This window comes from Bombyx mori, chromosome 17 (assembly GCF_030269925.1).
Source record: "Bombyx mori chromosome 17, ASM3026992v2".
Classification (NCBI taxonomy): Eukaryota; Metazoa; Arthropoda; class Insecta; order Lepidoptera; family Bombycidae; genus Bombyx; species Bombyx mori.
Genome location: NC_085123.1, coordinates 16,686,657 through 16,703,086, shown reverse-complemented (window position 1 = coordinate 16,703,086; position 16,430 = coordinate 16,686,657). Strand labels below are relative to the sequence as shown.

At 44.3% G+C, this 16,430-nt stretch overlaps 1 protein-coding gene and 1 long non-coding RNA gene across 13 annotated transcripts in view; one reads left to right on the top strand and one right to left on the bottom strand.

Moving 5' to 3' along the window:
• LOC101746000 (uncharacterized) overlaps positions 1–15,539 on the top strand; it is a 30,275-nt gene extending 14,736 nt beyond the window's left edge. For 9 of the 12 annotated variants that reach the window (XM_021348167.3, XM_012690588.3, XM_062673494.1 and 6 more), the window contains 9 exons: positions 109–245; positions 6,017–6,171; positions 6,998–7,145; positions 7,216–7,400; positions 8,407–8,511; positions 9,306–9,389; positions 9,910–9,966; positions 14,054–14,226; positions 14,798–15,539. In XM_021348167.3, the coding sequence (XP_021203842.2) occupies positions 109–245; positions 6,017–6,171; positions 6,998–7,145; positions 7,216–7,400; positions 8,407–8,511; positions 9,306–9,389; positions 9,910–9,966; positions 14,054–14,226; positions 14,798–14,855 (1,102 nt within the window). In that variant the 3' untranslated portion in view covers positions 14,856–15,539. Of the gene's footprint in view, positions 1–108; positions 246–6,016; positions 6,172–6,997; positions 7,146–7,215; positions 7,401–8,406; positions 8,512–9,305; positions 9,402–9,909; positions 9,967–14,053; positions 14,227–14,797 lie in introns of all 12 variants that reach the window. The other 3 variants (XM_062673497.1, XM_062673498.1, XM_062673499.1) reach the window with 2 other exon arrangements.
• On the bottom strand, positions 8,876–11,297 carry LOC134200499 (uncharacterized). The gene is made up of 2 exons (XR_009975459.1): positions 11,170–11,297; positions 8,876–9,732 (listed from the first exon to the last, which is right to left on the bottom strand). It is a non-coding gene; the product is annotated as an uncharacterized LOC134200499 (long non-coding RNA).
• Positions 15,540–16,430: the final 891 nt, after the last annotated feature.

The following is a 16,430-nucleotide window of genomic DNA, read 5'->3' as shown; positions in this document are numbered from 1 at the left end:
TAGTAAGGGCGGCCGTCTTCACATTACGTATAACGAGAGTGCCACGTAGTATCGCCTCGCCTCGTAGTTGTGGAGTTTTATTACTTTTAATTAATATAACGCACACAGGATACAATCTCAAGAGCTGGAACAACGCCGCAGTACGCTCGCGGAGAAGCTGGCGCGGAAGGAACGGAAGAAGCAGAAGAAGAGGAAGAAACAAATCCGGGAGAGGGGGGAAGCCGATGGAGAGGAGATAGATTCCGGTAAAGATTTAATTATTTACTGACGGTAGGATGTTTTGTAAGTCCGCACGGGTAAGTACCACCGCTCTGCCTATTTCTGCCGTGAAGCAGTAATGGATTTCGGTTTGAAGGGTGGGGCAGCCGTTGTACTGTTAAAACTAGGAACTTACAACTCATGTCTCGAGGTGGGTGGCGACATTTACGTTATAGATGTCTATGGGCTCTGGTAACCACTTTACACCGGGTGGGCCGTGAGCTCATCCACTCATATAAGCAATAAAAAAAACCTTTCTCTTTTATTAGTAGATTATTCTGCGCCACTCTTGTCTATCCTCGGCTATTTTAGTTATACTGTACAGGTATACCCGACCGCGACGGGGCAACGCCGCGCCGTCGTCGCTCGAAACAAATCTTGTCGGATCCTCCAGATTCACTCTCGGTGCTTTTAAGCCTCTCAAGCATCGGTTAACATACTCGAGCGAACTAATCCATAGACACAGCCCACTGAGTTTCTTGCTGTATCTTCTCAGTGGGTCGCGATTCTGATCCGGTGGTAGATTTTGCAAAGCACTGCTCTTGCAAGGACTAGTGTTAGCAAATTCTTTCAAGTAGAGCCCGTGAGCTTATGTACCCGTCCGCGCGTAGCTGGAATAGCCCCTTGGTCTACCAGCCACTAGGTAGGGAACAGCGCCCCCTGGCGACACACAGCTCGGCGCGTGCTCAGTGCGACATGTTTATGCTCACTCTTTAGCTCAAGCTTATTGAATAACGCAGATAGCAGAACACCGACTAGCAGAGTTTGGGATTTCTTTTGTGAGTTTTCTTAGTCCGACGTTCTTATTTTGTAGCGCCTAAAGCTTGCACAAGTTTGTCGACGGCTTGTTTTTGATTTCTAAGATCGTTTAGCACTTTCAACTCATTTGACGGTAAAGGTTACCGGAGTCCGCAGACAACTTAATGTGAGTTTTGGATACGTCCTTAGCGCCAAGCATAATGTTCTTCTCACAGCGAGTAGATGTCGCTATCGACGTAAACCTAGACAGAGAGAGAGAGAGAGAGAGAGAGAGAGATCATAGTTTATATTTTAGAAGATTCGAAAACAATATATTTAAAGTTTTTTTTTATTGCTTAGATGGGTGGACGAGCTCACAGCCCACCTGGTGCTAAGTGGTTACTGGAGCCCATAGACATCTATAACGTAAATGCGCCACCCACCTTGAGATATGAGTTCTAAGGTCTCAGTATACAGTTACAACAGATGCTCCGCCCTTCAAGCCGAAACGCATTACTGCTTCACGGCAGAAATAGACAGGGTGGTGGTACCTACCCGTGCGGACTCACAATACGTCCTACCACCAGTTTATAACTGTCGACATGGATACACACGTGGGGTAGTAGTCCGTCCACCTGTCAAAATGAATGTGCCTTTATCCTAATGTAAACAATATTACAAGCAGATAAGGCCGCGCCGGGAAACAGTTGAAGTACGCACATAGCTAGTGTCGAATGGCAACAAATACACGTACGTGTGTAGTACTCAACTAAATTAATTAACTGTTCGTTTTGATTTAACTGTAGCACCCGGAGCTGCGGCCGAATGTCGACAATAACTGAATCGCGCTAACGATATTGTCAGAGAAGATTGTAAACACACAAGTTACTGATGGTAGGACCGCTTATGCGTCCGCACGTTTAGGTATCACAACCCTGCCTATTTCTGCCGTGAAGAAGTAATGCGTTTCAGTTCGAAGGGTGGGGCAGCCGTTGTAACTATACTGAGACCTTAGAACTTATATCTCAAGGTGGGTGGCGCATTTACTTTGTAGATGTCTATGGGCTTCAGTAACCACTATTGGCTACAATAACCATTTAATACCGGGTGGGCTGTGAGCTCATCCCCACATCTAAGCAATAACAAAAAAGTTTCGAACGACAACGTTCGAGGGGTGGCCGCCCCCACTAGTCGTGTGTGCAGAGCTCAAACTGCAATACCACACATTTTTTTTTTATTGCCATTGTAGGCAGATGAGCATACGGCCCGCCTGATGGTAAGTGGTCACCGTTGCTCATGGACGTCAGCAATGCCAGAGGCAGAGCCAAGCCGCTGCCTACCGTTAAGTACTCTCCGCAAGCCTCGTTTGAAGAAGGACATGTCAAAGCGCTCGGAAAACACTGTGGAGGGGAGCTCATTCCAAAGCCGGATGGTACGTGGAAAAAAAGATCTTTGGAAACGCACTGTCGATGAACGCAGCGGTTCCAGATAATATGGATGAACTCTGCTCCGATGGCGGGAGGTGCGATGATAAAAAGGAGATGAGGGAATCATCTCGAATAATTCCTCAGAGCATTCCCCATGGACCATACGGTATAAAACACAGAGAGAACCGAAGTCCCTCCGTAGACCCAGAGGTTCCAAGCGATCCGCGAGAGCGGGACTATCGACCATCCGAACAGCCCGTTTCTGTATGGAGTCAAATGGAAGTAGCTGGTATTTGGGAGCCCCGGCCCAGAGGTGAGAGCAGTACTCCACGCGAGGCCGGACCTGCGCTTTATAAAGTCTGCCCAGGCGTGAACCGCTTCGCTCTGTTGAGGACTCCCAACATTTTAGAGGCCAATTTGGCTTTACCTTCCAAATTACTCCGAAATTGGACATCGCTCGAAATTTCGACCCCCAGAATCCCGATACTCGCAGGAAGCTGCAGGGATACTCCTTGAAATTCCGGCGCCATGACAAAAGGGTCCTTCTTCGCAGTGAACGCGCAAACCTGTGTCTTCAATGGGTTGAACTGAACCGAATATGTTTTATATGAAATGAATTCATATAAAACAATGCAATTACCACAACTATTTTATAATTCCTTACTGCGACCACAAGGTCTAGGCCTAGCCGTAATTATCTGTTTCGGAGAGACACCTCGACAATAGAAGCGTGTTCCATATCCTAAAGTTGAACGACTCTACCTACCACTTTAGAAGTCGTCGCGGGTAAAGGTTATGACGCCTGACGATTGCTGACGCTTTTTCACGGCGGCGGAGCTTATCGTCATCTGTCATGAGCGCGTCAGTCCGTTTCCGCCAGTACAAATATGTGAACACGACGACGGACAAGTGGCCCGCGGAGAGGGCTTCCCCGCAGCGACAGAACATTGGCACGTTCCGGTGCACGCGCTAGAAACAATAGCTAAAAACAGATGTGTGGTGTGACCGACCGACCGCTCACCTCACGCGTGTCGTCATCCAGCGCCGCGTGCGCCAGAGTGACTCATGCCGATATCAAACAAAGCATTTACGAGTGCTCACGAGTGGTCAGTCCGTTAGCAATGAGCGAGGCAGGAGTGCTTGGTGACTACCCGATGTTGTCGTTCATGTGATTATTAAACAAAAAATCAGAAACAGCTCACATAGGTATCGCGGTTCTAACTATTACTGTCGCGAAGCGTTCTGATCTTTCTAATCCAATACAATCGAGGATGTTTTTTTGTCTCTTATAACCGCTTAACAGCACATAGGCTGCGAGCTCGTCTGCGCATCTAAGAAATTAAAACGACACGCATCTCGTCCTTTCCACTCTTGTACGTCATTGTAAAGTTGAACGAATCTTAAATGGGTTGTTACATTTTGATTCAGTCTCCGGGAATATGTGAAGTGACCGTTTTCTTTAAAGTGTAAATCGAGAAAAATGTTTACCGACATTGGACAGATAAAGCGGGTTTCATATTTGTGACTGGGCTCGACGATGCGATGGGCGCGCCTCTCTCTTGGGGACTTGGAAGCTTAATATTAAGTGCCAGCCTGCCTATTTCTGCCGTGAAGCAGTAATGCGTTTCGCTTTGAAGGGCGGCGCAGCCGTTGTAACTATACTTGAGACCTTAGAACTTATATCTCAAGGTGTGTGGCGCATTTACGTTGTAGATGTCTATCACCGAATCACCGGTTACTTCCAATGGAGTGTATCCGATGGGGCTCAAAGAGGTAAACTCCAGGACTTTTATTCTATCGTGTGTTCTTTGAGAAGCTCTTGAAGGATTTGTTACATTTTCTCCTAGTTGCCATCACGCGACTTGTCATCGTCGTCGAATTTAATTGTAATATCTAGATCTTTTACAAAACGATCACTGCGTTCCCGGAGACCGGTACTCCCGGTACGTACTTCTCACGTATTGATGCTCCCCGACACGCCATAGCTCGGGAGTGAAACCGTATCCATGGAGTTCGATTTGACAAGTCTCTCTTCGGACAAGGTTTAAGGAGCGTTCAGTTTATGCCATTGCTGTTGTCAATGAGTAATGCTGAGCATTTATTATCGCAGCAGGTGTACCGCCTGCTCAACTATATTGAACCCCAATATGTAGACAAAAACTAGATTTATTTCCCCACCAAGTAAACAAGTAGAAGAAGGTATCGAATTTACCAAAAAAAAGTCAATTGTGAACACGACGCGGTGTAAGACTTCCACCCGATTTGCGGCAATTATAAATATACTGGCCTCCGTTGGCTCCCGTCCAACTCCAGCCGCGCTCCGCCATTCCGCTGGCGGCCGCCGCACACTCCGCATCCTCTGGACCCTCCCGCCAGGACGACCCGCAGGTACGTGCCGCTCTTCCGGAAACTGCTGACTCGAATTAGGACAACTTTTATTATATTTGGAGACTATTTTATTAGCCCTACTGCCTTCAGTTCATTTCAAAGTAGGACGTTGTTCCCGATGCGTGTTAATGCTTTATTAACCAAACTAAAAGTGTAAAAGTGTTTAAATATACAATGAAAATAATCTGATCTATAAATTCCGATCCAAAAATAGACCATCGCGCGTGGTTCTTTCGCTGGATGATTTCGCAATCGTTAGACTAGCAGTCGCGCCGGCACAAAACAGTTGAACACTATTTTGTTAATATTGTTTTCATTTCGAGTCTACGAGTTGAAGCTTATGGTAAATGAACACAAAAACATTTCATAGACCACATGGTAACATTTACAAAGACTTAAAAAACCTAAAGTCGACATTAATACCGTTGTCGCTCAGTTGACTACCGGACTACACGGATTACCCCGTGGCATCAATAAAATGTGGTTTTCATTTTGATACTCGACTGTAAGAATTCTTCATTAAATATATTGTTCAAAATATGTGAGCTGTGGTATAAACATAAGGTTTTACAAACACATTGTTATCGGATACACTGTACAGTGTACATGTATATGAGTCTTTATAACATTAACATGAGACTAGAAGCTGGACTCTTGTATTATAAAGAACACTAACAAAGATTGCTCTTGGATAGGTAGGTAATGTCGCGCAAATATATGATGTGATCGAAGTGCTATTTTCGCGTGATGCAAGCTCATGGAATGACGATATACCTACTTATTTACAAGTGATGTGGCGTGTCGGAGTTGTAGCAAAACGTTGGTATCGAGAGAATGTAATGTGCGTTACGTGGCCGAGCCATTACATGTTGTTTATAGTCGGTACTTGCTAGAAGTTTCGTTTGAAAGTCTCATAATTACTTTCTGCAAAAAAGTGCAATTGCGTAAACGCAGTGCTCTGTTTGAATGATTGAATGATGACATTTGATTTTTTCTGAAATCGAATTGAAATCTTTTTCAATACTTTTAAAATATATAATATATTGTATGCAGGACTTGACTTATACCCAGGGGAAAATGATGCATTTTTTATATAAACCTGGATATGGAATAATCGAATATTGAATATCACATTATTGTAGATAAGTCAACTGGTTATATACTGGTCTTATACAAATATTTTTTATTACAATTGCACTCCACAGACATGGCAGAAGCAGTAGAAGTTCCACTAGCTCATGAAGAATTGTCTCGCGCTGGACCCAGCTCGGAGGCCCTAGAGCTGGAGGCAGATGAAAGGAGACAGGAGGAACAACGCAAGAGGGAGAGAGAGCCGCCGATTGTGTTTAGAGATATAGACGTAAGTGATTTAAATTTCCCTGTGTCTCGCAGCGGCTGCTCCGACTGTCAGTTGTTTGTGAGCTCCCTGCTTGGTTCGGTTGAGTGGAAAGTTTGTACATTTGTTGTACGACCCCCCCCCCCTTTTTTTTTTGTAGCGCATAGTCCCCCAGCGTGCGACGGGGCCCGAGACGGATGTGTTGCGACACAAACTGTTGGACTTCGTGGTCCGGCTATCCAGGTCTCGTAAACCGTTAGGTAGATTCGACAGCGCATGGGTCTACGTTACAGTTGGCTTACACGTCCGCCTAACTGACGTTAATCTCATTTGGAAACCTCAGTACTTTGGTAAAGCCTATTAAGAATGAAGGTTAGGCAGCTACTCTTATACGGTGAAGGAATAACATCGTGTAATAAAAATCAAACTCGTAAAATTGTAATGAAGTAGGACTTCTTGTGAGTTCGCACGGGTAGGTACCACCACCCTGCTTATTTTTGCCGTGAAGCAGTAATGCGTTTCGGTTTGAAGGATGGGGCTGCCGTTGTAACTATACTGAGACTTTAGGACTCATCTTTCAAGATGAGTGGCGGTATTTACGTTGTCTATGGGCTCCCGTAACCACTTAACACCAGGTAGGCTGTGAGCTCGTTCACGCTCGTTCACGTATGCAATAAATAAAAAGAAAAATAAAACACGGAAAGGCGACTGGTATACGATAGCAGCATCCAACATCGGGGGATAGAGCGTACGTAAGCGCGTGTCGGTTGGTGCAGCGTGCCACGTGCTGCGGCTGCGAGCGCGCCCGGCGAGTCGGCAGAGGATATCTCATTTCTGATAACTTGAACAGCCGATAGCGGAGTTCGAGAAGTTGGCGGACGCTCTGGAAGGCGTGGAGATGTCAGCCGAGGAGCGGCAGAGCCTGGACGAGCTGCAGCAGTACCTGGTGCAGGGGGAGGGGAGCTGGGTGCTGGGGGACGATTTCTTGGAGTTCATGGGTGAGTGCGGGTCCACTGCCGCGCATGTGGGCGGGCGTGGAGCGGGAGCACTGAGCGCGCTTGTGTGCAGGCGGGCTGCTGGGGGCGGAGCGCGAGGCGGTGCGCGCGGCGGCGGGCGGGTGCCTGGCGGCGGCGGCGCTGCGGGACGACGTGGCGCTGCTGCTGCACCAGGACCGGCGCCAGCACGCGCTGCTGCAGCACGCGCACCGCATCGACGCGCTCTCGCTGCCCGACCAGCGCGCCATCGCCACCTTCGTGAGTACTCTCTGTGCAGGGCGGCCCCCGCGGCGCTGTGCCAGTGTCTGCACTCCCCAACCAAGTTGAGGGGCCGTTCAAGTATTACGTAAGGAGATTTGTTAGAATTATTCACCCCCCGTTTTCCCCTGTCAGCAAAAGTAAGCAAAGCTCTGACCTCCAATGCTAACGTAAACATTGGTATATGAATTTTTCTACTAATGTATTCCAATTTTTTTAATGGTTTTTTTTTAATGAGCAGCAGCTATAATTCTAGAAATAAGAAAATAGGCTTAACATAAAGGATGTTAACGCACATCATATTCACATGTACAAACTTTACTGGCACGGAATTCAACATAGAAGAGTTATAGAGTACGAGGACAGTTCAATAAGTAACCGTGTTAGAAATGAAGACACCTTTTTTATTTTTTATTGTATCTTATACCTTATAACCTATTCAACATAATCCCCTTTTAGAAAGATACCCTTCTCCCAAAGTTTCTGCCATTTTTTAACTCCTCCAAAAAATATGAATTTTATTTGTATGAGATTTTTTAAAACTTTCGGACAATTTTTAGTATAACTTAGATTTGTCTATTTGCAACATCATCTTAACAATTCAACTTTGGCGAAATTGAATCGACGGCAACACAAACATTAACTTGCTTTGCTTACAACACGTCAAATTCGTCAATCGTACCCAAATGAAACAATAGATTGATGGAAGAAATTTAGACAAGTGAACAGCGCGCGTTAATTCCCTTACTCAGTTCCAAGTTAATACCTAAACGTATTCACTATTTATGGGAATCCCCGAAAATGCGTTTCGTTTTCAAGCATAGACCACTAAACTAAGAGAGACTAAATAACTATTGCTGACGTAATCACCATCTAAACCCCCATCCCCATGTCATCAAAAGTAAGCAAAGCAAAAACCCCCCGCCCCCCTGTAGAGCTGACGTAGATAGTAGTAGCACGGCCCCCGGGTTGTGGCGGGCAGTGAGGGCGCGCGCTCCTGTTGCAGCTGTGCAACCTGTTCGAGCACGTGTCGTCCTCGGAGTGGCTGCTGTACATCAGCGAGTGGGAGGCGGGCGGCCAGCAGCTGTCCAACATCAGGGTCACCACCAAGGTACGTCTTCGTGTCGGCAGCTAGACAAGAGTATTCAGTGTAAGCTTGTGGAGAGTATTAAGCGGTAGGCAGCGGCTTGGCTCTGTCCCTGCCATTGCTGAAGTCCATGGGCGACGGTAACCACTCACCACCAGGTGGGCCGTATGCTCGTCTGCCTACAAGGGCAATAAAAAAAAAGAACGCGAGGAGAACTATAGTGTTCATTAAAAATACAATGGCGGTGGTTTGTTAGCCGTCTGGCGAGTCGAAGCGCACGAGTGCGGGGGAATGAAACAAAGTCGTTGAACGCGGCTCCTTGAGTCTCCAAAACAGTCCACTAAAATCTCAGTTGGTCTTTCTTGAAATAAATAAAAACTTCCCTCGTTTTACTGTAACATTATTATATTTCAATACATATTATTACATTCAATGTCATTGCAATACAGTAACTCTCCTATAACACGATATTTTACAACATGATTCTATTTTTACATAAAAAAATATACCGTATATATCTCCAAAACCGTCTCATAACACGGTACTTCTACAACACGATAACGAGATTTTTGTTTAAAATTATTTAAAAAACTACATTTTACACAATGAACACACAACATAAGAGAATAATCGAATTCGTACTGCTTATTTTTGATGTATAATATAATTTTTTAATTTCATTTACAAACATTACTTTCCTTTTTGTACTGACCTCAAGTCTCATGTAACACGGTTCCACACAGCGTTATAGGAGGGTTACCCGTATATGAGTCCATTGCGTGTAGAATATGTGCGTGTAAGTGCGGGCGCGTCCGCAGGTGTGCGTGCACGCGGTGCTGAGCGAGGACGCGGCGCTGCGCGCGGTGGGCACGGCGCTCATGCACAACATCTCCACCAAGGAGGTAAAGACTGTGGTCTGTATCGCTCTCTGCTGCACTTCCTCTTGTATACTTGTGTATGTACCGCGACTATAGGAGTACCAGCGGTAACTGCGTCACCTTCAGAACCTAATGACCTCTTGGCGCTGACAATTATATTAGAGTTGATTTTGTCAAGGATGTACTCCACCGTGGGAGCTAGCCGCGAGCTTTGTGACATGGGCTCGTCGGTAACTTACTTACTATTTTTCCACATAATTATTCATTTTATGGGAACCTTTGTTCTATAATAAACTCTGACGCCCCGTGTTGGGATTCTCGTAGATGTTCGTTGTTGAACCCTCATAAGATGTTTTCATTGAATTATCTATAAACATTTGATACAGATTAAAAACGACATTATATTAGTATTATGGTAACAAATAACAATAATTAGATTTTGTGTCACAAAATGACCTCGAGGTGGGGGCCGGTGGGACCCGGCGGGGGGACCGGTAGGGCCGGCGGGAGTAGGGTACATGAGACAGCGCCGTGTGTCTTTCAGCGCTTCATGGTGGGCAGGGCGCTCCGGGAGCTGCTGCCCAAGCGCGCCAAGTCCAAGGTACTGACAGTAACACAACAGCTTGATGTCGTTTTACTAACCATCGCAAATCATTTGTCGGCCCGAGTATGCTTTGAATCATCTCAACTTTTAGAAATAAACTAAAAAAAGATTTGTTGTAAATAGTTGAAAAGGACAACAAAATGAAATAAAATATATTAAATTACAGTTGCAATGCACAGTTATAGTAAAACACTTCTTTTCTATTATATTTTTTGGGTCCGTGGGCCCAATCTGCTAGTTCGAGGTTCCCACGCCTGGGGCGCCGGCGGATACTTGGAATTCGTTGAAGATGTTAAGGGTCCACCCACTAAAAGACTCCCCGACACTTTCCCCGGCACTCTCGCCCAAAATCCGAGTCCCGCCCGTGACAGAACCTGGGCGAAGTGGTCGCTGTGGGCAGCAATGGGTTGCTGAATCTATTTATCACCAAGCATCTTAAGAACATAATGCGCATGCTCCTAACACGCATACACTAACCACTAGCAGTGAGTTAGCCTCGCCTTGTGTCTTAACGCGCTGGAAACTATTGATCTAAATGTGTTTATTTGTTACTTTACATACAAAGAGATTTATAAGACAAAGCTAGCAAATTCACAAAACCCATAAAGTTTGCCTCAAAACATTTGCAGTAGCAGATAACCGCTATCAATGAATGATCTATTCTTAGAGCGGCTCAACTGCGCGCGTGAGAGCTCGCTGTCGTCGTCGATGTTTGATAAAAGCTCTAAGTTGTGTCGTGTCATCATGTGCGCCGCGTACAGCGCTACTTGTAATAAAGTCATGAACATTATGTCCTTACCGTCCTTACAGAAGACGTCCTCACCTTAAAGAAGTCTGTACAGAAAGTTAAAGTATTTTCTTTTATATATTTTTATAATTTCTATCAATTAGAATGTGCGCGGTATTGAATTGTTTCTCTGCCAAGAAATTGTCCAAACTTTGGCAAAAGTAGATCTTTTTTTTTATTGGTTTGATTGGTAGACGAGCTCACAGCCCACCTTGTGTTAAGTGGTTACTGGAGCCTATAGACATCTACAACGCCACCCATCTTGAGATATAAGTTGTAAGGTCTCAAGTCTGTCGGCACAGTTTTCGTTTGGGTCAACCAGGGTCTAACTAACATGACGACCGAATGCTCAAAATTTTAAGTAGTCCAAGACATCGTTCAGTTGGTGCGGCGCCCAGTTGTCAAGTTATTACCTTGTCGATTGGACGCAAATGGACCAATGTTGTTTTGATGTTAACGTTGAAAGCTGCTGCTGACTCAGCGGTGGTCGTTGCTTACTTTAGTTTCCGGGCGACCGCGAAGTTCAGTTTTAAATCAAAATTTCCATGTCGGAAGTGTGTATGTGGTGTTCACTCCGCACACGTCACTAATGTTGGGAGACGTTTGTGCGGCATTGCTACCGCGACTGACTGAACTCTCATTCCATAATTACTCGTATTTATCGAGTCCATATTGATGAAAAAGATACAAATATAGTGAACACAAAACACTAATCAATAAACAAACGACTGAATTATATTTGCGACTCGCGAAATCCGAAGAAAATACTAAGCAGTGAGCAATACGCATTGAGAGCAATACGATGAAGTTCTTAAGTTATTTGTAATACTAATACATTATGAGACTATAATGTCTCGAAATGAAAGATTTTATTTATTTATTATTATCAATATTGTCGTCCATAATTATTATAAAATATTTTTCGTGTATCTCAGGAATGTGGACAAGATAGGACTATTATAACAAATTACATTATTATTTTAGCAACGTTTCGGTCTTTTATTAGACCTTCATCAGGCATCTGAAAATTACACATAATTGATAACCTACAATACAAAAAACAACAAAACAACTAATTAAATTTAAATAAATTTAAATAAAGTGGCTTTGTAGATTTGTATTAGTCTCTGATGTCTGAGACAATTGTGCAGTGTATGATAGAGATTATTTAAATTCATATTATGGTAAATATGGTAGTTTGGACAATTGTTGTTTTTTGTATTGTAGGTTATCAATTATGTGTAATTTTCAGATGCCTGATGAAGGTCTAATAAAAGACCGAAACGTTGCTAAAATAATAATGTAATTTGTTATAATAGTCCTATCTTGTCCACATTCCTGAGATACACGAAAAATATTTTATTTATTTATTTTTACTTTATTTATTTATTGAGTTCATGTGCTCGCATCTATTTAGTATGTCGCATCCGACGAGCGCAGTTCGCAGTATATGGATGATAACAATTTTTCAAAGCAGATGCCAACCTAATATATTATATTTACGAACGATTTTCGGGATGAAAGAATTCCAACGTGTAATCATAATTAAATCGTAAATAAGGTAGCATAATTAATTTCGTAAGTAGAGATTCGTTAACACAATCTGACTTAGGGTGGAAACTCTGTCATACAACCGTAATAACAGTAATAAAAAAACGGCAGCTCATACTAATTTATACACACACTATAATTATATAATACATAAACTACATACAATAAAATCTTCTTACATTTGATAAGATAATAATAGTTTGCAAATTTATTAAAGTTTAACAAGCAAGATACGGAATAAGGTAGACAAGGTGTTTAGTCGCTTGTGAATATTAGCTGCGAGGCAGGGTGTGTGATATAAACGTGGAAACGTGGCAAGTAGCTAAATTACATCATTTACGTTAACGACACGTCGTAAAGATAAAATGCATTGTAAAGGAAGCATTCCGATGTTGGCGACTGCGACAGGCGACCGCGACCGGGTCGCGCGACTTACTGCTTAGTATGAATTTAACTATAACCCTAAACAACGCAAGCGACCCGGCTACGTTGCACGTCAAAATGCCGTCATTTTCCACACAATACATGATGAATTAATAATAGATGTAGTGTCTAAAACCCACCTATATACGATTCAACACTCCGCTAATATCGAGATAATGTTATTCGAGACAATATTTGCGAAGAAATTGGCAAAATTCTTGTTTCCGAAAGCAAGGCAAACAAAATGAGTGTATTATCATCTTCTTCTTCTTCTAATAAAATCTGTATAGCCCTTTTCCTAGTTGCGGATAAATTGTCCGATACAATTATACTGAGCACTAGAACACAACTGTATACAATAAAAACTGCGGGCAGACTGGGCATAGGTCGCGGTCGCTGACATCAGAATACTACCTTCAGTTTTACGATGGAAGTGATGCCGCCACGTATTACGTCGCGGTGGTGTGAGGCACAGTGTCACGTGTTAAAGCCGCAGGGTAGTAGCACCTAATAGATCATTTATAAAACAATTCGCTTGTTCTCTTAGGCGTCTGATTCTCATGACGATGTTTTTTTTTTTTTTGCGTTGATGGATGACGAGCTCACAGCCCACCTGGTGTTAAGTGGTTACTGGAGCCCATAGACATCTACAACGTAAATGCGACACTCACCTCAAGATATAAGTTCTAAGGTCTCAGTATAGTTACAACGGCTACCGCCACCCTTCGAACCGAAACGCATTACTGCTTCACGGCGGAAATAGGCGGAGTGGTGGTACCTATCCGTGCGGACTCCCAAGAGCTCCTACCACCAGTGATTACGCAAATTATAATTTTTGCGGGTTTCATTTTTATTACACGATGTTATTCCTTCACCGTGGAAGTCAATCGTGAATATTTGTTGAGTACGTATTTCATTAGAAAAATTGGTACCCGCCTGCGGGATTCGAACATCGGTGCATCGCTACATACGAGTGCATCGGACGTCTTATCCTTTAGGCCACGACGACTTCAAAGTGTGATGTGTTTGTTTCCGTTGATGTGCGCTCGTCTGATTTTGAAGATTATAAAAATCTGTCTTAGGAAGGGTAAAGCGATCTTGTAGCACAAGCTCGTTCAAATAGATGGCACCGGCCACGGCCGCGGAACATCGGACCGCAGTCTTCTGTGAAGCAGTTGTCAGGTCGCCTTCCCTTCGCGTCCTCTCCCAGTTCTGTTTCTGAAAGCATCGAGGTTGTTCAACACACATACCCCGAGAGTCCTAACACCGGAGGCGCGATCTGGTGATAACGTGTAACCGGAGCCCGCTATGACACGGTTGCAGGTGTTCGATGAGGTGTGCGTGGAGCTGGCGATGGCGCTGCTGCAGGTGCTGTCGTGCGCGCCGGCCGAGGAGGACCTGTACCGCGCGTGCGGCGCCCTGGCCCGCCTGGCCGCGCGCTGCGCCGACGTGCCGCCGCTGGTGGCGCTGGTGGGCCCGCACCCCGCCGCCTTCAGGTGACGTGCCCTGCGCCGTGTGCTGTTGTGACACCACGCTATTGTACCTACCCAGCAGTACGCGTCGGCGACGCCGCCCCCGACCTTGAGCCGACCCGTGAACACCACACTCATATTTTTCGCTTATAATTTCTCAACTGTTACTATTTGTTAAGTATTTATACGTTTGTTTTTTATGTACAGTGCTTAAAGTGTTTTTCACCGTAGTCACATAGTAACAGATAGGTGATATCGCGCGACGTAACTGGGTTGCTCCGGTTGTTCGTATCTCGGATGAAGTACTGGGCAGACAGGGAACACTGCTTTTGCTGTTGAATGTTGTGCTTAGTTCCGAGCACCTTGCAGTAGTTGTGTGGTCGCGGACGACCGAGCTGTTCGTTTGTCGACATTTCAATATTATGCTAACCATCGTCTAACTTTTTGTACAACTGCGTCAAAGATCTGCTGAATGGGATCTTTAAAATGTAAGCGGACAGTTGATACGAATAGCTTATTGTTGTGTGTATGTGTACATCTGTGTTTTGTGTGTTTTGACGGACATTCAAACGAACATTATGTTTGATATCCACAGAGGCACGAGTCCCCGCGTCGACGAACAAATAGATCTGATCGTGAAGTACATCAAGTAGCCGGTAGTTGGCGCGCGTCGACACGCTGCAGACGAGGTGCCGCGTCAAAGATTGTTCATTAATTTTATTCCAATTGTTAGAACGTAAACGTCGTGCGAACATCTCATGTATGCGTAAGGAACTCAAAATAAATTAGTAGAAAAGTTTAAGTCAATATTTTAATCAATTAAAACATGAGCCGGCAGCCGCCCGTTTGCCCGCCCGCCGCGCGTTCGTTCCGCTTCTCCCGATAGTTGACGGCGCGCGGAACTTCAAATAAAAATACTGGATTAAAATTTATATGAAGGGCGGCGCGATACACAGGGCGACACCCCGCACTGCGCAGACAGTTTTATTTTTTATTTGAAGTCTCTCTTGTTTTGAGATAATTATAGGTTTCCGATTTATTCGGCACTTTATCGCAATTGTCACAAGTGGCCCGCGCCGGCGCCGGCTCGTCGCCCGCTCGTCTGCTGTAGGCGGGTAAAACATCACTTCTTGCTTTCATTGATATTTTGATCTAAGGTTCTTTTTAAAAGTTTTTTTTTTGTTTTTTAACAGCTTCGACGTTTCTTTGTAAATAATGTAACACTAGAAATTATAATAATTTATTGGTTAAGATTTCTAGATTAAGTACCTGAATTTATCGTACGGTTTGGTTTCATGAACACGTTTTATGTAATAATAAATAACCAACACAATTTATTAACTGGTTTTATTTCTATGTAAAGCAAATTTAGCCCTTAGCGGCGTCGGGAGTGTGTACAATACAGATGTACATATATGTGTATGTGTATATGTATGTAATAGAAGTAATAAAATATTTAAATTGACTTTTTCTGGCAACGGTACAGTCGCGCCGGTGTGCAATAAGAGCCAGTCGTTATGTTATGCGACTAACAATTGGTCGGCATCTCTCACCATGAGAGTAAAGTTAACGTCTCGGTGGGATTCAGTGAGCACGGCGCCAACCCAACTGCGTTAATAAAAAGCTGGAGTCCACCTCTCAGGCTCAACGCGCTTCTATAGTTTACAGGTGGAAGGGAACTAAACTGAACAAAGTCGTTTGTAGGAAGACAACATTAAGTAGCGGCCGGTAGCAGCGGCGGGTAGCAGCGGCGGCCGGAGCGAGAATGACGCTCGCACTTCAGGCGAGACTGTCTGGGTGACAATGCCGTTTTGACTATTTTAATTAGCTTAGAACAACAACGAGCTTACTCCCGAAGTGCTATTCCATGTCGTTACATTGCTGATTCCTTGAGCTCGCCCAGTGGCCGCTGCGCCGAGCGCCCTAGTCCCGCGCTCTACGCCGCGTCTCACTATATAATGGTCGCGACGCTACTGCGGGTCGGGACGGCACGAGACGCTGCCACTCTACCATATCTTTATATTTTATATTTTTGCATCACTTTGGTAGATACTAATGATAAAAAACACGAACATGAAAAAATTCCTCATTATATAATATTGTTATAAAGTACTTAGTTATAATTTAATTCGGAGGCGCATTATCATTCCTGCTCTTATCAAGATCGCATAACGTGGACTTATTGTCTTTATTTGTGTGTGTGTGCATAACACAACCGAACCGCATTT